The 20,248-nt window shown below is 43.6% G+C and overlaps 1 protein-coding gene across 2 annotated transcripts in view; it reads left to right on the top strand.

Annotated features, from left to right (window-relative positions):
• Positions 1 to 20,248, top strand: part of enox2 (ecto-NOX disulfide-thiol exchanger 2) — a 394,667-nt gene that overhangs the window by 329,074 nt on the left and 45,345 nt on the right. For both annotated transcript variants that reach the window (XM_056276028.1, XM_056276036.1), the window contains 4 exons: positions 1,291 to 1,497; positions 3,852 to 4,085; positions 8,910 to 9,122; positions 14,987 to 15,093. In XM_056276028.1, the coding sequence (XP_056132003.1) occupies positions 1,291 to 1,497; positions 3,852 to 4,085; positions 8,910 to 9,122; positions 14,987 to 15,093 (761 nt within the window). The remainder of the gene's footprint in view (positions 1 to 1,290; positions 1,498 to 3,851; positions 4,086 to 8,909; positions 9,123 to 14,986; positions 15,094 to 20,248) is intronic.

The following is a 20,248-nucleotide window of genomic DNA, read 5'->3' as shown; positions in this document are numbered from 1 at the left end:
ATTTATATTATAAATGTAATATAATATGTTGAGTTTTGAGGGAAACCCTTGCAGTTTGAGGATTATGGATAAAATTCCACCTCTCAAACAGGTTAAACTCTTCACAGATTCACATCGGTCCTATTGTTTAGCGCACAGAAGTGTTAGAGATGTGTCAGTGAAGCAGCCAAGCACCTTCCGTTGGATTCCGTTGATTTGGTTCAGTCCATGTAGACCAAACTAATCACATTTATCACAGATGAGAAGCATGAGCTGTTGAAGATTAGATCAGTCAACACTTATCTGTGTAAAATTAGTCATTACTGCAGTACAGGGGACCATCCACATTTTGATGCCTAAAGAATTTCCTTTCAGCATGTCATTCCAAGTTACCATTACTCATACATTGAGACTTATCGTTATTTAAGGTCATTGAGGTTTATGTTCGAAATGTTGATTTGTCAACTTCTGGCACATTGATCTTCTTAACTGTGTGCTATTTTTTTTCCTCAAATTATCACCAAACTATCCGATCACTTGATTTTAATTCTGATAAATTTAACTCACAAATTAGCATTGATGATATCATGCTACAGCTGCAAGTGGATTAATCTATTCCATAAAGTTTAGTTTCTGTTGTTACCATTATATCTCTGAGTCTCGTCTTTCTGAGTGTGGTTTAGTTTCAAACTGTGATTTAATACAATGGCATGAGTCATATTCCTTTATTGACTCTTTTGGAGTGATTGGAATTACCAGTCATTTAAAGAAGCTAACAAAAGTCACCAAAATGCTTTCATTTATAACCACAGTAACCTTGATGTGGAACATTTCAAGTCTGTGCTAACATTTTCCAGCAGTCAGTTTTTGACATCTGTATGTCACTTCAAACAACAATATTCAACACAATACTCAAGAGGTTTAGTGTGCTAGGATAGCTAAACCACTAAATTTGACAGTACAATTCAATAAACTTCTCCTCAGCCGTGTGGGGCAGTAAATTGGTAAGCATTGATGAGTACTGTGAGCACATAACTTGAAACCCAACGCATACAACATAACCAGTAAGGGTGAGTAATATCCCACTGAAGTGCAAAAGGGGTGGAGATGGGGAGTTGAACCGTTTTCTTTTTTCTTTTTCTTTTTTCAAGAATTGTCAGTGTTTTAGCTTTCCAACAGTTTAGGTCCAGATGAATTTTAGGATGCACCTTTTTGTTTTTGCTGTAGGTTGTACTTCCACTTTCCTAGCCTCAACACTTCTAATGTAGCTTAACACACAACTGTGTATCTTCCCTTTTTTTTCACTCCAAGACCTTCCCCCTCCAGCCACCAGGGAGCGCCCTCCTGGCTGTAAGACAGTATTTGTCGGAGGTTTGCCAGAGAACGCCACAGAGCAACTCATCATGGAGGTCTTCGGCCAATGTGGTGATATCATCGCTATTCGCAAGAGCAAGAAGAATTTCTGCCACATCCGATTCGCAGAGGAGTTCACTGTAGACAAGGCTCTCTTCCTGTCTGGTAAGCTATTCTCATTCTAGAGCCATGGTAAACATTTGTCCTTCATTTTGCAAGTACCGCTAAGGGTATGCTTGTCATTCCTATTCTTGCTCTAAGAAATGCCATTGCTTGGATAAGTCCACAAGCCTGTGGAGATTAATTATACTAACACCTTCAAATGGAGGTGGATTGATTAAGTTATTATGAAGGTCAATGACGATACTGACAGTATTGTGTGTTCTAAAGGTTCAGCTACCGCCCCCAAAAGGCTCAGCATACAGGGGAAACAAATCATCAGGAAGTGGAGAAAGCATCTCTGCGAGTCATGTGACATCAGTCAATGGCTTCTTATCTTTCCCAGCAGCTTCTAGAGCCCAGATGTCTTAAGTCTCCCTCGGTGTAAATGGCTGGCCATATATCCCTGCACCACAAAGCTTATTTAACATATCAGTCGATCCAATAATACCCTCTGCATTATTTAGTGTTTGTGTGTGTGCATAGTACGCATGTGTGTGTTTTGTGTGTGTGTTTTTGTTAGTCAATGGAAATGCCAGAGATACAAATAATTTTTCTGCATGTGTGCATGCATAGGCATTTGCAAAATAAAGAAATACTTAAGATATATTTACAAGGATGACGAAATGTATGTGTGGGTGCTGTGATTTGGTCCACCTCTTTTCCACTTTGATACTGGAGCAGTCCATATATGAACCAGATGACGGAGCTGTGTTGCTTTCCCTTAAATACACCCCCTTCACTACTCACCCCTACCCCCCACACACACACACACACACACATAATACACTGAAATCCCCTCCCCATGAAATATTGAGGCAGGCTAGGAGCCTGAAGCAAAGAGGGCAGGCTGAAGGAGAAACTCTAAATTCAAACTCATTTTTTTCTTCCGGCCACACTGACATCCACCAGCAGCTCACGGCATTTCCATTCTATTTACTGCAGTGTGTGGGTGTGGGTGTGTGTTTGTTGGTTTGTTTGTTTTGTGTCCTCCCAGGAATCACTGGATATCATTAAATGTCCATCAAACCCACAGATGCACAAACATACTAAAGCTACCACAAATGCTCTCTTAACATTTAAAGCAGTCATTAAACAAATGACTGTGAACTTAAATCAAATGTACGTACAGCCATTAGTGAAAATTGGCCAAGAGATGGGATGGGGATTCCATTGCCACAGGAGACCTAATTAGTCTCCCTGTGTCTCCCTCATGTGCCAATACACAGGATGCATTTCTCCTCTACTGTTAAAAAAACCTTACAGCTTGCATTTTAGCTTCCCAGATAGCAGGACCCAACCAAAGACAGCACCAGACTTAAAGAGAGACGGGTGATAGACAAGTAGACAGGTGAATTAACTATTGTAACAGTGTACGACCATGGCTGTGTAGACTCGCTAGCCCTTAGCTAACGGGTCGTACCCTTTACTTGACGGGGTAGCGCAGTCACCCGTGATGCAGGGAACCCAGGTTCGATTCTCGCCTGTTCCCTGAATTCCCGCTACATTTGGTGGCAGCGGTAGGATGCATATGCACTCAGAGACGTGAGGGGGAGCTAGCATGCAGAAGCTCCCTGAAGCAAGTAGTGTAACAGTTTATGACCACGGATGTGTAGACTCACTAGCCCATTGGCTAACGGGTCGGACCCTTTAGTTGACTGGTTAGCGCTGTTTCCTGCAGGGGAACTCGGGTTCGATCCCGCCTTCTCCCTGAATTCGTGCTACACTATGATGAAGCACTTGTTTACCTAATTTTCTTCCTCTCTGTCTTTGTGTCAAAATAAAATTGAGAGTGACATGAACTTAAAAATGAGCTGTGTTGCTAGCTCACTCACATACTTTTCTCTCTGCCCACTTCCTGTTTCCATCAATCTAGGTGAAGTAAATCCATGCTTCCCGTTAATGTCATTGGCTTTAAAAAAATAAATAATGGCACCATTTCCTTGATTACAGCAAAGTAATTATACTTTTTGGGTTGAATTTGTAAGAATCATGTAAGATGTAGAATTTAGGCAATCAGTTGCTCCTTCAATCACTGGGGAATAAATGGCTGTAGTTGGAAAAACAGATTGACCTGTACAAATGTGTGTGGGAAGTAGGGATCAGGCAATCACTGAAAATTATGAGCATTTTGCTCACCAGCAGAGAGACAAGTAGGTTACCAAAAAATTAAAAAGCATACATTCTCCCTAAACAAGTGGCAAAGGTTCTTCTACCTCGAATTTTATCTTTTCTTTCAAATCCATCCGCCACAATCATTATCTCTCTGTTATGTTTCTCTCTGTTCTGTGCTATCTCTCTCCTCCCTTTACCCTTTAACCCTCATCCTCCTCACTCATTCCTCTGCCTCCTCCCCGTAGGCTACCGCATCCGTCTGGGCTCCAGCACAGACAAAAAGGACACAGGCCGTCTCCACGTAGACTTTGCCCAGGCCAGAGACGACCTGTACGAGTGGGAGTGCCGCCAGCGCATGTTGGCCAGAGAGGAGAGGCACCGGCGGAAGATGGAGGAGGACCGCCTCCGACCCCCCTCCCCTCCCCCCATCGTCCACTACTCCGAGCATGAGTGCAGCCAGCTGGGAGACAAGATCAAAGGTTGGTCGATGTGCAACGGCTGCACACGAAAAAATTGAACCACACTTCTACAAATCAAACCCCACATCTTCACGGCTTGTGAGTTTCTCCTTTAGGCGCAAATGTGTGCATTTTTTATGTCCCTCCAGGGGTCAGCCATGACATAGCCACCAAGAGAAGTAAATGGTGAAACATTCTGTTTTCACATAGACCAAAGGAAATTCAGATTCAGAAGATTTGTTTAAGAAAGGCGAGAAGGAATGACTGCTAAACAAGGTGTCCATTAATAGAACTCTGTCCTCACCCTTCCAATTGCACCCCGCTTTTTTCCTTTAGTCTTCTTTACTTTTCTTTTCACTCTATTTTTCCCTTGTCCTTTTTTCTTTTGCCTTATTCCCCTCCCACTTCCTTCGCCTTCATTTCTTTCCTCTCCTCTCCCCCTGTCTTCTGCTCAGCTTTCTGCCCAGCTTCTGACTGAATAACCTTGTTTCACTAATGAGCAAAGACACTTTCAGGTCTCAGATAAAATTGCCTCCTGAAAAATATCTGTGACTTCCTGCACCCCCCCCCCACCACCACCATCTGCGTTATGTGTTACTTCTTTCTGTTGTTGTTCTGTGCCCATGGTGTGAAGAAGACTAATGTTGTGTTTTTAGCTGTGGATTTGTCTCAGGCTACTGCTGAGAAGCTACTGTAAACTGCTATGAACCACTCTCTTTAACCCCTTGACTGTAGATTTGGCTTGACTATTTTACTGAAATATCTATCCCGGGAAAACATTTTTCACACCTCCAAGGACATATGTGTAAACGACTTAAAATTAACTTTTTGAGGGACTTGCGGGTAGCGTAGCGGTCTATTCCATGTTACCTCTGGCTTGGTTGGGCGTCCTTACAGACACAATTGGCCATGTCTGCGGGTGGGAAGCCAGATGTGGGTATGTGTCCTGGTCACTAGCGCCTCTGGTCGGTTGGGGCACCTGTTGAGGGGGAGGGGGAACTGGGGGAAATGGTGTGATCTTCCCACACGTTGCGTCCCCCTAGCAAAACTCCTCACTGTCAGGTGAAAAGAAGTGGCTGGTGACTCCACATGTATTGGAGGAGGCATGTGATAGTCTGCAGCCCTCCCCGGCTCGGCAGAGGGGGTGGAGCAACGACCAGGATGGATCGGAAAATAGGCTATTTGGCCAAGTACAATTGGTGAGAAAAAGGGGGGGGAAATAAAAAAAAAATTTTTTTTTAACTTTTTGGATCACCAGCTTAGTCAGTAGCCACTCTGAATTTCCACTAGCCGAAAGTGTTTTCTTTTTTCTCGGATTTTCAACATATTTATTAGTACAAATGAAAGACATAAAATACATTTGTATACAGTATAAACCAGAGAGAGAGAATCAAGCAAGTTACTTTTTTTTGTCACCTAGCTGTTGCCTGGCCCACACTAGAGGACAGTTCAAACCCTAACCAATATTGAAACCGTGGGGGACCACACATGACAGCAGATTTCACAGATTTTTTTGTCTTTCAGTGGTCTTTCACACACTAGACAAAACAGGGCATCACACACGTAACGATGATAGGCTACCGCTACCAACAATCAATTGGACTCTTGTATATTAGAACCATTTGTTTTAACGGTTTTGTTCTTTCTTCTTACCCCACATTCAAACAAGCTTTGTGGCTTGCCTGTCAACTACATAGCAATTTTGTACTCCAGCTCTCTTTTAACTTATTTTTAGCTTTTGGTCTTCATGTGTGTATATCTTATATTGTGTTTGCTGTGTTTGTCTGTGTCTGTCTTGCACTGTTTGGTGAAGCCAAAGCCTTCATTTCATTTTTAACATTTGCCTGCACATTGTTTTTAATGACAATAAATTGAATTGAATTGAATTGAATTGAATATCACTTACTTGATAAATCAAGAGCAGTGGCTGTTTTTGCCCAACTTCCAGAAAACATTAAAAAGACATTCATGGTGCTGTCACAGGAGACTGATATTGCTAGTTGCCCGGCAAGATGCAGAAGGCATGTGTGAGTTAGGGTAAGAAAAGAAAATAAAAATTATTAAAATGAAGCTGTTCTGAGACTCGGGAGTCTGGTTGATATTAGCATTACCATCAAGTGTGTGATGTGCCATCTTTGTCCTAATCATCTAGTGTGTGCATTCTGGTGACTAAAAGACAAATCAAATCAGCAATTTCTGTCCTTGTGTGAGCAGTCTCCCACATTTTCAGTATTATTTATGATTTGAGATGCTTTGTAGTGTATGTGTCAATGTGAGAGAACAATAGCGGTCACTTGACTCACCCTCGGGAAAACCAGAGACCATCTCACATTCATTTGAACCTAAAACAGATCCCATGAATGTGGACTCTGTTATACGTGGTGTTGCACATCACAAACAGATGCTGAAGAAGTGACATTTAGAACTTAATTCATCTCCCACCAAGTTGGCAAATAATTTGACAGCATTACATACCTCAATTAATTTTTACCTGCATTTGGCAGGCTTAAGCTCTGACCATACACACACACACACACACACACACACACACACACACATATGTATACATAGATACATGAGCCAAAACATTATGACTACTCAAAGGTGAACTGAATAACGTTGATCATCTCCAAACAATGGAACATGTCAAGGTCTGGGTAGATTAGATGATAAGTGAACAATCAGTTCTTGTAGTCAACGTGTTGCAGGAGAAATAGACAGGTGTAAAGACCTGAGCAACTTTGACAAGGACCAAACTGTTATGGCCAGACAACTGGATCCAAGCATAACTGAAACAGCAAGGCTTGCGGGGTGCTCCCAGTCAGCACTGGTGAGTACCTACCAACAGTGGTCCAAGGAGGGACAAACCACAAACCGGCGACAATGTTGGGTGCCCAAGGCTCATCAACGCGCAAGGGCAACGAAGGCTATCCTGTCTGGTACGAACCGACAGAAGGTCTACTCTGGCATATGTCACAGAAAATGTTACTGATGGTTATGGCAGGAAAGTCTCACAACACATAGTACATCGCACCCTACTGCATATGGGGCTGCATAGCCGCAGATTGGTCAGAGTGCCAATGATGACCCATCTCCACCGTTGAAGCACATACAATGGACACACAAGTGTCAGAACTAGACCTCAGAGCAATGGAAGGTCGCCTGGTCCAATGAGTCCTGTGTTCTTTTAGATCACGTGACTGGCCGTATACATGTGTGCCGTTTACCTGGGAAAGTGATGGCACCAGGATGTACTATGGGAAGACGATAAGCTGTTGTAGGGAGTGTGATACTCTGGGCAATGTTCTCCTGGGAAACCCTGGGTCTGGCCATTCATGTGGACATCAGTTTGACACGTGCCACCTATCTAAACATAATTGTAAATCAGGTACAGCCCTCCATGGCAATGGTATTCCCTGATGGCAGTTTCCTCTTTCAGCAGGATAATGCGCCCTGCCACACCTCACACCTTGTTCTGGAGTGGTTTGAGGACAAGATGAAGTGTCCAAGGTATTGCCCTGGCCTACTAATTCCCCAGATCTCAATCCGATTGAGCATCTGTGGGATGTGCTGGACCAACAAATCCAATCCACGGCGGCTCCACCAAACGACGTATAGGACTTGAGGGATCCGCTGCTAATGTTTTGATGCCAGATCCCACAGGACACCTTCAAGTGTCTTGTAGAGACCATGCCTTGGTGGGTTGGTGCTGTTTTGGCGGCACATGGAGGATCAACAACATATTAGGCAGGTGGTCATAATGTTTTGGCTCATCAGTATATCTATCTATCTATCTATATATATATATATAATACACACACACACGTGTAAGTCCTTGCAAGGCCCATTCCCACCTTCAGATGACTGGAACCATCTAGAGGTGCCTTTAGAACACGTTCCTGTTGCTGCTTTCATTCTCTATCTCTGTTCTACATCTATAGCTTTCTCTTCCTCTCTTTTTCTCTTTCTCTCTCTCCCTTTATCGCTCTCTCTTTCTCTCCCTCCCTCATATGTTAGCCATTTCTTTTATCTTCAACATTAGCAAAAAAAAAAAATGTAACTGTTCGTGTTATTTGTTCTTTTCATCCCTTTTACATCCAGCAGCTCATCTATGCTTTTTTTCCTCCTCTGTCCTCTTTTTCAGTCTGTGGAGCTATTATTCTCTTTTTCTCCTTTTGTTCAATCTCACCTTACCCATATTGACCGTGAGTCTTCTCCTCTCCATCTCCTCTCCTTCCCCATTGGCCAGATGACAGCAAGCTTTCAGAGAAGAGCTTGTTTTTCATTCTGCCTTTCTTGTATTGACTCTGGGACCTTTTTCTTATTCGTTCCCTTTGTGCTTTTCTTCATTCTCAATTCATTGCCAGAGAATGTTTGTGTAAGCAGACTTTACTAATTAAAACAAGGAAATAAAAGTTCTGCTTTGTCAGATTTGTTGTTTACAATAACTCATTCTTGCATTACCTGGCTAAGAATTTGCAACTCCCATAATGCTCTTTCTGCATTTAGACACAACTACTCTGTCTCTTCTGTCTTTGACATTTCATGGCTAGATCTGAGAGAAACTCTTTACCAAAACTCATCATTTGTAAATGTGTAGTAGGAAAATATCTTTTCCCCCCCAATTGTTGTACTTTTTGGTTATATTTCACAGCATTATCTGACATGGATTTTGACTGATATTTTCACTGTTATAATGATGGGGTTTTTTGCTGACAGCAGCACTGCAAACCATGAATTCACATCGGGATCATACTGATTTTTCACTTGTTTATCTCATCTCTCCTGTCTTGACCCTCACTCTTCCTCTCTCATCTCCTCTCTTTTTCCTCCTCTGTCGTCCAGACGATGGTAAATTTCCTGAGGCTGTGCGTGTGCTGCTGACCTGGGTGGAACGGGGTGAGGTCAACCGAAGGAACGCCAACAACTTCTACTCCATGATCCAGTCCTCCAACAGCCACATCCGCCGGCTGATGAGTGAGAAGGCTCAGCATGAGAAGGAAATGGAGGAAGCCAAGGAAAAGTTCAAGACCGCACTGTCCGGGATACTGGCTCAATGTGAGTAAGCTGTACTCGTATAAAAATGCTGCACTCACACACCATGCACTCTGATGTACTACAGAGTATTTGTATACTCACTGCAGAGGAGAAGGACAAAGACAAGTTCAGGAGTTTCAAATCGAGTCTACCATGCTCAGATATACCCATCGTGGTCTTAATTGTATTGTTAAAGATACCTTCATGTTAGCCTTGGCTGGGTACTTGTTCAAATTCAGAATAGTGAATGGAATGTAATAGTTTTCAGTAAAGTGTTAAGCTTTTACAGTGGAAGATGGAAAAAAAATGTTTGATAATGCTTTGACTGCATTTTGAATGCCAATGGAGTATAAGTAAACGGACTGCATCTATAAAGCTTGTATTTATTTGGGCTGTCGATCAGAAAAATTAAGTAATCAATTGCACAATTTAAGTGATCGTTTTTTTTTAATTCTTAAAACTGAGGCTTGTAATAATGGATATTTAAATGTAAAATCACATAATTAATGTAGAATCAACACAAATGAATTATATTTAAATTCAAATACTATTGTTCAATCGCATATTTTTTACTTTGAACACAGATTCTCTCCTGTGAACTGCAGATTTCCAATAAAACCATCAAGGCCATCAAAATTGACTGCCAGCTTGAAAGGCATATTTCTTATATGGTTTCCAGAAGTAATAACAAAACCCAGACCTATATGTTAAAACTGCCATTTTAATTTCAAAACCATCAAGGCCATTAAAATTAGATATCAGCTAAAGCCCAATTTATGCTCCAAATGTCGGCTAGCAGACAAATGTCTCCCGGCAGACAAAAAAGTGTCTCTCGAGTTGTTGCATTTATGCTTGTCGCAATATCGCTGACTGTCTCCTGGTATCTACGGAAACGTTTCGCGTCACGCGCTGTGTTGTAAACAGTAGCGAGTGTTCTTTTTATGAATGAGCGCGCGTGATGTAAACAACGCTCTCAAACAAAACCATGGCAACGCTCAAACACCTCGTCCCTTCAATCCAACTATCCAATCACAGCTAAGCGACATAATGTGCGCGAGTCTGCGACATAAGAAAATGTGTCGTGTACACGACAGCCCTGGGAGACACAAAATGTGTCTCTCATGACGTCAAAATTGTCGAGAGACATCTGTCTGCTAGCCGACATTTGGAGTATAAATTGGGCTTTAGAAGGCAATAATTTCTTGTATACACTAATATAAATGATAATTAACAACAAAGAAGTGTTCCATGTTCAAGTGCCAGTTGAATTTTTTTTTTTTTGATTATTCTTTGGCATTTTTGCCTTTATTGGATAGAGGATAGTGAAGTGGCAGACATTAAACGAGGGGAGACCGAGATGAGTACGACATGCAACAAAGTTCACTTGCTGGAATTGAACCAGGTATGCTGCGGTTATGTGGCATGCACCGTAACCATTTGGCAACCAGGGCACCCCTGCCAGCTGAATTTAAAGTGTCGTATATTCACGACGTTCATTACGTGTTCATTGATAATGGTGCCTCACAGAACCGCATATTCGCCCCAGTGGCAGAGCATAGTAGAATATCTAATATTCTCCATCTGGGAACTAGTGATGCACGGGTCAGGGTTTTTTAATACCCACACCCACCCGACCCATTATGAGAGCCAATCCCCACCATCGACCCGCTATAATATACATTAATTAACCACCCGAACTGCAAACCTCCAAATTTAGCCAAGGCTAAATTCAGCGGTCGGGAGTGGTGAGAAGTATGTAAAGGTGGTGCAGGATATGTATGAGGGCAGTGTGACAGTGATGAGGTGTACAGTAGGAATGACAGATGGGTGCAAGGTGGAGGTGGGATTAGATCAAGGATCGGCTCTGAGCCCTTTCTTGTTTGCAATGGTGATAGACAGGTTGACAGACGAGATCAGGCAGGAGTCTCTGTGGACTATGATGTTAGCGGATGACATTGTGATCTGTAGTGAGAGTAGGGAGCAGGTTGAGACGAGCCTGGAGAGGAGTAGGTATGCACTGGAGAGAAGGAGGAATGAAAGTCAGTAGGAGCAAGATGGAATACATATGCGTGAATGAGAGGGAGGACAGCAGAATGGTGAGGATGCAAGGAGTAGAGGTGATGAAGGTGGATGAGTTTAAATACCTGAGGTCAATTGTTCAAAGTAACAGAGTGCGGAAGAGAGATGAAGAAGAGAGTGCAGGCAGAGTGGAGGGGTTGGAGAAGAGTGTCAGGAGTGATTTGCGACAGAAGGGTACCAGCAAGAGTTAAAGGGAAGGTTTACAAGATGGTTATGAGACCAGCTATGTTATATGGTTTGGAGACAGTGGCACTGACGAAAAGACAGGAGGTGGAGCTGGAGGTGGCAGAGTTGAAGATGCTAAGATTTTCATTGGGAGTGATGAAGAAGGACAGGATTAGGAATGAGTATATTAGAGGGACAGCTCAGGTTGAACAGTTCGGAGACAAAACAAGAGAGTCAAGATTGAGATGGCTTGGACATGTGTGGAGGAGAGATGCTGGGTATATAAGGAGAAGAATGCTGAAGATGGAGCTGCCAGGCAAGAGGAAAAGAGGAAGGTCAAAGAGGAGGTTTATGGATGTGGTGAGGGAGGACTTGCAGGTGGCTGGCATGACAGAGGAAGATGCAGAGGACAGGAAGAAATAGAAACAGATGATATATATTCAGCGGAGCACTCAAAGCACTTTAAAGGCAATGCCTCGCATCCATCTGTTCACCTGATGTGCATTCAAACATGCCAAACGCCGTGGCTGCCATACAAGGTGCCATTGTGCTCATCGGGAGCTGTTAGGGGTCAGTGACTTGCTCAAGGACACTTCAACATGAGGTGAGGAGGTACTGGGATCAAACCAGCAACCTTCTAACTGCTGTACAACCACTCTACCCCCTGAGCCACTACTCCCCCCCTCAAGTATAGTGTTGTTGACTCCCTTCCACACATACACTAACAGTATGCACATAGTAAGGGGGGATAATGTTGATTAATAATTCACCTCTATTATTCAATTTGAGAAGAAGAATTACACAAACAACACACACACAGAGTGCAGTACTTTAAAAAGGAAGTGTTAAAGCACTTTTAATGATAAAATATGTCTGTTTATGTGACAGAAAACAATATATGAAATTTTTGGAATTAAAAAAAGCATTGCTATATTGGTCTTAAAGATTGCTGGCCTTTTGGTTTGGGTTATTTGCTTTTGTTTTGTTTTGTTTGATTTGTTGATAGGCAATTAGGTTAAAGATAAGTGGATTGCTTCCATTCAACTCTGTGAAAGATTGGCTCTCCAATACCTGTCCCTGAGTTAGAGCAATAATACAATGAATTCAGTATCCTCCTTTTCCATTTTCCCCCAAGACATTACAGTTCATACGGCATAAAGCTCTCCCCGATGCTCTTTTGTTCATCAGCAAACCTCTCCAATGCTGTGGAAGAGCTCAGCTTGAAAGCTTGAGGGTACTAAGTAATGGCACATGTTGAACAATGTATTCGGGGTTGAATATTTGATATAGTGAGTAGCCTAACACCTTCTTGGCATTAAAACAAGTGGTGCCAATCATAAACTGTAGTGATACATGCCTGTCTCATATTTAAGACCATTGGCAAAGTTCATTCTAACATGTCTTCTACAGCTCTGGATTCGAAGCTCCCATTTCTAACACCTGGCTGTGGCAGCTGTTGTCCAGATATCTGCATGACTAATAGCTGTTGCTCTATGTGTGCAGACACGCTGACATACCTACTGAAAAGTTCATTCTTTTAGTGTCTATTTGGTGAGCAACACGGAAAGGGCAGAAAGGTTGCATGTTTGACTGTGTGTGTGTGTGTGTGTGTGTGTGTGTGTGTGTCATCGCGGTACAATTTAGCATGAAAGAGACAGTGAAGAACAAAAGAGGGAAGGAGAGATGCATTCTGTCCTCATAATAGCCATCTTCCTTCATCACAATAACATACGTATGGAAACACTTTTATTCATGAGTGTATCTTCCTCCCAGTACGTCATTGGCCATCCTACTATTATGACATAGTATTAGCTCCTGTGAAGAACGTTTTCTTGTCTCATGTGGGAACAAAGATACATCAATATCTCATAGGCTGTGCCTGTCAGTTTTCTAGATAGGATACTGCAGAGGGTCTGTCTCCACATGGAATATCATAATCCCTGTCAACATAAATAGAAATGTCATTAAAATGCTATTATTATTATTTTCTTAAAATCCCCTGGGTCATTATCTGGTTTGCGTTGTTAATATGGTCATGTTAATGAATGTTATGTAATTAGAAAAATCCATATTTACAAAGGTTGTAAATGAGATGTAAACCTTTAAGGGGAGGTGGCACTATTTATCAAAGAAGGGACAATACTTACTATCCAACAGAATAAAAAAAACACCACACACACACAGCCCTAAAAGCCTGTGCACAACCTTGCACTCTTTAGTCTCTGCTCTGCCTTCCCCATTGATCTGCTCCATCAAATTAAAGGATTCTCGGACACTATTGATCCATGTACTGCTCTCTCACCACCCTACAAAACACACCCACACACACACACACACACACACACACACACTCATGTTTGGATTTGGTCCAAGGCTACAGCTAGCGGTCGTATCAAATCCCTGAGTGTAGATCAGGAACTCTGAGATCCTCGTGTCCTCCATAAGGTCCTCTGTTGTCCACTTGTAAGGCCAGAGAGTCTAATGCTGGGAGGGAAATGGCTTTATCAATTCACTGAAACCATGCTTGCCTCTGACACACAGTATAAACGTCCAGGGCATCTGTCATCATACAGAAAACGAATGTATACATAGCAACAGGCGCGGATCTGCGGGGTGGCAAGACTGTGTCCCAGAGGTGGCAGCTGCCACCCCTTGCCACCCCATTTATAAATCAGATAATATGTTTTTAAAGTATATTTTATGTACATGCATGGTGAAGGTCAATGAGACCCGCACCAAACTCATCTCAAACAGTAGAGAACAAAATACATTCGATGAAATCCGAGTTTTGAATAATAATACGTTTAGAATAATGTCCATTGCCCCCCCTCCTTGAACCTCATGCCACCCCTTTGCCACCCCAGGAAAAAATCTCTAGATTCTGGGCAATGTTCTCCTGGGAAACCCTGGGTCTGGCCAATCTCTAGAGAATTCAAATTTAAAATTAGAAAAAGAAAACTGGGCAAAAAAAATTGAATTGGTAACTCTCTCACCTGCTTGAGCGGCTATAGTCAAGAGGCCCCTTAGCTGTGCACTTGCCCTGCCACCTGTTCCAGTGGAAGGCCTCAGTGATCAATAGCAGAATACTGAGGTTGTCGGCTCCTAGTGGTAAATATACAGAGCAAAGCTTCCCAGTGATGTTAAGGCTGAAAAATCAATAGTCAGGCCAATGAAGCATGTGCTTAATGATTTACAAGGTGCTGCAAGTTCTGTGTCAAAGAGTTGGAGCTTTGCTATAATTTTAAATGACTGTGGTGGTTCAAGTTTATGCAGCCTTTTTCAATTGAGATATTTTCACATTGGTACTTGGAGTAGCTGTTTCGTATCTGGGTAGGTCGAACCATGTATGATTTACCAAGGTCGTTGTTTTGGGAACTTTCTGACCACCGAAAAAGTTGATGCATTGGCATCACCTGGTAAGTAAAAGGCACACATGCACACACACACTCACACACACGGACACACACACAATTCTTTACATTCCTAGCTGACTCCACTTTTTCACTCCTCTGCTCCTTCCCACCCGCCCTCTTTCTCTCTCTCTCTCTCTGTTGCTCTCTTTCTCTCTCTCGCTCTCTCCCCTACCTCTCTCTCTCACTGTCTCTGGATGGTCTATGGCCCTTCCCTGCATCCTGCCACAGTTGAGCAGATTGTGTCTGTATTCCAAGCTGCTTCCAAACAAAAGGCATGGGACCATTTCTCCAAAGCTCAGCGCAAGAACTTGGACATGTGGCGCAAGCAAGCCGAGGTTGGTACTCTCTTGTTTGTTTCCGTCTTTCTCTTGAATCTTTGTTAATAAGGCATTATGCTTTTATGTTCTTATTTTTGAAAGCACCCGCGTCCTCCCTGCTGTCCTCCCCTTTTAATTTCTTAAGAGTTCTCTGCTTTTTGGCATAGCGTTGATACCTTCAATAAGAGTACTTAATTTGGAGCGGTAGAACGGTGTCCCAGGGTGGCACGGTGGCGCAGTGGTTAGCACAGTCTCCTCACAGCAAGAAGGTTCCTGGGTTCGAGCCCCAGGGTAGTCCAACCTTAGGGATTGTCCCAGGTCGTCCCCTTTGGAGTTTGCATGTTCTCCCCGTGTCTGCGTGGGTTTCCTCTGGGGGCTCCGGTTTCCTCCCACAGTCCAAAAGACATGAAGGTCAGGTGAATCGGCCATACTAAATTGTCCCTAGGTGTGAATGTTTGTGTGTGTGTGTGTGGGTGTGGGTGTGGGTGTGGGTGTGGGCCCTGTGATGGTGTGGCGGCCTCTCCAGGGTGTCTCCCCGCCTGCCACCCAATGACTGCTGGGATAGGCTCCAGCACCCCCGCAACCCTGAGAGCAGGATAAGTGGTTTAGATGATGGATGGATGGATGGATGGATGGATGGATGGATGGATGGATGGATGGATGGATGGATGGATGGATGGATGGATGGATGGATGGATGGATGGATGGATGGATGGATGGAGAAGTGTCCCAAGCAGCAGAAGTATATAATAAGGTAAATTCAGCGAAGAACTGAGTTGACTCTTGGTCACAGTAAGTGCTTTACTAGTTTAGATAATACCAGGCTACAGGACTTATCCCTGCTCAGTTTGGCCGTTATGTGTGACGCCCAGTCAGGCCAGGGTTCAAGCCGTCAACCCCCTCTCCTCATCTCCTCCCTCCACCTGTCTCCCTGCTGGGTGAGTGTTCCATCTCTAAGGGTGTCCCTGAACAGGTAAATCTGGGGGCGCCTTTTGTCCATGCTTCGAAACCTCTCTAATCTCTCTCACTACTCGCTCTCCAATTTCACCCAGTAAGATGGGATAGTGCACTGACATCCACGTTTCCTTTGGCTGAAAAACTGAGTTTGTCCATCTCGGAACACAAGTGCTTGTTTGTTTTCCAAATCTGACAGTAAATTTGTTGTCCCTTTCTTATTTGTTATTATTTTCCGTCCATCAAATGGTGCATTAATTGACATGAAAATGAGGAAAGTGTGTCATGGGGAGTGCTGGACTGTGATATAGTCTTCCCTGATCTGTTCAGATCTGATCGGTAAGTTTGATCTGATCGTAAGTTAAAAGAACCTCAGATTGTGGAAACATCTGATTTATGATGTAATTGATAGCCTAAATCTGTGTCTCTCTCTCTTTCATATACACACACACTAACACACTCACACACACACACACACACACAAGCACTCAACAGACATGCATTTGCAGGAGTGTCCAGGTAGTGTAGCGGTCTTTCCCGTTGCCTGCCAACACGAGGATCCTGGTTCGAATCCCCGTGTTGACTCCGGCTTGGTCAGGTGTCCCTACAGACACAATTGGCCATGTCTGCGGGTGGGAAACTGGATGTGGGTATGTGTCCTGGTCGCTGCACTAGCGCCTCCTCTGGTCAGTTGGGGCGCCTGTTTGGGGGGGAGGGGGAATAGGGGGGGAGAATAGCGTGATCCTCTCATGTGCTATGTCCCCCTGGTGAAACTCCTCACTGTCAGGTGAAAAGAAGCGGCAGGCGACTCCACATGTATCAGAGGAAGTCTGATACATGTCTGCAACCCTCCCCGGATTGGCAGAGGGGGTGGAGCAGTGACCGGGACAGCTCAGAAGAATGGGTAATTGGCCGGATACAATTGGGGAGAAAAGGGGGGGGGGGTCCAAAAAAAAAGAAAAAACAGACATGCATTTGCACAGTGCAGTTGCACATCCTCGCACAACAGAAGCAGCCATTAAGACATATTCTTTGAAACAAACATCTCTTAAAGGTAGGTGTTTGAAGGTATTGCTAATGTAAATATGATAATGATGAGGCATTGATCACTGGCTGTCATGTTCAAGTACAGTACATCCCACACTGTCAATTATTTGTTACCATTTGTTGCCAAAACATCAGCTATTAAACCTCAGTAAGTCTTTTTTAGAGACGCATGTGACTTTCCCAGTTGGCTGTAGAGCTGGGACAACAATAGGGAGGCACTGAAATTGAATTCTGAAATAATCTGGAGCTCGTTCTAAGAACCGAAAATAGCAGTGTCATATCCATGTAAATGCTCTCTAATTTGAATAATGGATGTTTAATTTACCGCAGTGACAGTTTTGCGCACAGTTGGATGTTCACAATCACAGATGCTGGGCTATTGTCAGTAGCTTTTGTCTGCTGGTTTATTCACAACCATGCACACGCTCACCGAGTGAGTGTTAACAGATGACACGTGCTCATCCATGAAGGCTTGCGTGAAAGTCTGCATGTGCGACGTCAGCAAGCCCAGGGGTCTGTTGTTGTGTTCCCTCTCCCAGACCTTGAAGATCTCTCAGGAATCCAGTTATTAGAAACTCATACCTTCTCTCTTTCACTCGCTCGCTCTTTCAGCAAGATATATAAATAATTAGCAGGACAAGAAAAAGCCTTTTATTAGCACTCGAGAATCGTCTGTCCATTTCCCTGGTAACAATTGGCATGCTTTATGGAGAGGCCTTTGGTCTCTTGGACACGTCGTTCTTGGAGGGTACAGTACAGCTCGTAGATTAGAGAAAAATTGAATTCTGCAGGGGGAAAAAAGTACCTGCCAAAATAATCCTCACCTTGATAAGAGGAATGTTTTCGAATTTCATGTTTTTGTCATTCAGTGATACTCGAAACGGTGTGTGTGTGTGTGTGTGTGTGTGTGTGTGTGTGTGTGCGTGCGTGCGTGCGTGCGTGCGTGCGTGCGTGCGTGCGTGCGTGCGTGCGTGCGTGAGTGAGTGCGCGCACGCGCCTGTGTGTGTGTGTGTGTGTTAAATGGAGTCAGTGGGACTCATAGTTCTTGATTTCAGCAGACTGTATGTCTCCCTACTACTCTCTTCTCGGGCTTATCCAAGTTTACACACAGTAAGGAGTCAGCCCAGCGGCAGTCAACATGGTATCAAACCTAGTGAATCATTAATAAGGTCATACATAGTCATACACACTTACAGTTCTAATGATGCTACAGTCTTAGTAGTGTGCCATGTTCCTAAAATGTGACTTGATGCTACCTGAAAAGGCACAAAGGCGGCTCACGTGCTCACCTTGGTATCTAAAGCAGCATTGGCCATCTTCACTTTTTCTCCTAGGTATCACTCATAATTGCATTCCTTCAGATTTTTAGGTCATTTGATGTCAACTTCACACACTAGCTGTAAAGGCAAGCCTTAAGTCATGCATCAAGTATTTGTGTCCAACAATGGCCGGCTTGCTCAAGAGCATAGGTAAGTGAGCAAAGATGTCTAAAGGCGATTTATCATTAGGCAGATGTTGCCTGTGTTGCTCCCAGTCCTATTATGTATGCAGTGTAATGCTCTGGCCTGGAGATGAAAAGTGAGGGCATGAGCAAGACAAGTCAAGTGGCTGCAGTTGAGAGGCAGACTCACAACAGCTGCCTTGCCACGTTGCTGTTTTATTTCTCCTTTTTATTTTATTTTATTTTTTTTTCATTTTTATTATTTTATTATTTTTTTGCCTGGGGGTTTTGAGTGTTTGCCTGTGCAGAGGATGGTTTGTCTCCGTGCTGGCCAGATATTTGTGTGTGTGTGTGTGTGTGTGTGTGTGTGTGTGTGTGTGTGTGCGTGTGCGTGTGCGTAGTACCCATTTGACCTCTGATAGAGGCTCAGGGTGACGCAGTCAGCTGACAGATGTTTGTGAGTTTGTCTACTGCTGATCAGCTCTTCACTCCCTTCACCTTTTTAGCAGCGGTTCTTTGTCAACGTGTAGTATTTATCATTGGAGTGCAGATGTGTCTGTCTATAGCCTCTGCCTGCTAGCATTGTATGTGTGGGGGTGGGTGGGTGCAACCCTGTGAATATATAGTTGGCTAGTTGTGTGGGATGATGTGTTCTTACAGCACGGCTGTATATCCTTTCCCCTTCTGCTCCATTACCTGCAAAGTAGTCTTATTAAGCTGGAAGAGTGTATTACTCTACAGCAGACCAAACCTTTGCCTCCTATGGGAAAGGGGACCTCAAGGCAGGCAGTATTTTAGCTCAGACACGAGTACATGCCACAACAATACATAAATGATTCCCTTGACTCAAAGCAACAAGGCTAGGAATCCTTTTACAATATGTCATGTAAGCTGTCTCAAGTCTTTTTGAAACTGAGGCACGCATTTGGCCAAGCTACTAGTCCCCTAGGCTTCAGTCAGGCTGTCAGTCAGCCTGACTGTTAGTCAGTCCGTCTGTCAGTGAGGGGTTCGAGGAAGCAGAGAAGATTGGTATTTTATACCACTGCGAGGCTTTCTCGCCGTGCTCTCTGTCAGGCCGAGAGAGAGGCACAGATAAATAACAGCACACTAGAAACACATCCAGATAGACAGTAGGGTTGTTCTGTATCAGCACTTGTCAGACACAGGATACTCTGATGTTATGGACTTATATGATGGTACAGCATGCACAGCACAGTTAATAACTGTACAGTCTAGCTGTGTTGTTTCTGAGACCCAGTCTAGCCCCCAGACCAGCTAAAAAAAATTTTTTTACTCCCTCTACATGAGCAGTGTTACATACATACATAGTGGTCCATACATTTCTGTTTGAAATATACACTCACCGGCCACTTTATTAGGCACACCTGTCCAACTGCTCGTTAACGCAAATTTCTAATCAGCCAATCACATGGCAGCAACTCAATGCATTTAGGCATGTAGACATGGTCAAGACGATCTGCTGCAGATCAAACCGAGCATCAGAATGGGGAAGAAAGGTGATTTAAGTGACTTTGAACGTGGCATGGTTGTTGGTGCCAGACGGGCTGGTCTGAGTATTTCACAAACTGCTGATCTACTGGGATTTTCACACACAACCATCTCTAGGGTTTACAGAGAATGGTCCGAAAAAGAGAAAATATCCAGTGAGCGGCAGTTCTGTGGGCGAAAATGCCTTGTTGATGCCAGAGGTCAGAGGAGAATGGCCAGACT

The sequence above is a fragment of the Lampris incognitus genome, chromosome 1, assembly GCF_029633865.1.
Source record: "Lampris incognitus isolate fLamInc1 chromosome 1, fLamInc1.hap2, whole genome shotgun sequence".
In the NCBI taxonomy this organism is placed as follows: Eukaryota; Metazoa; Chordata; class Actinopteri; order Lampriformes; family Lampridae; genus Lampris; species Lampris incognitus.
Note: the sequence above shows the minus strand (reverse complement) of the source record. Positions and strands in the feature narration are given on the sequence as shown.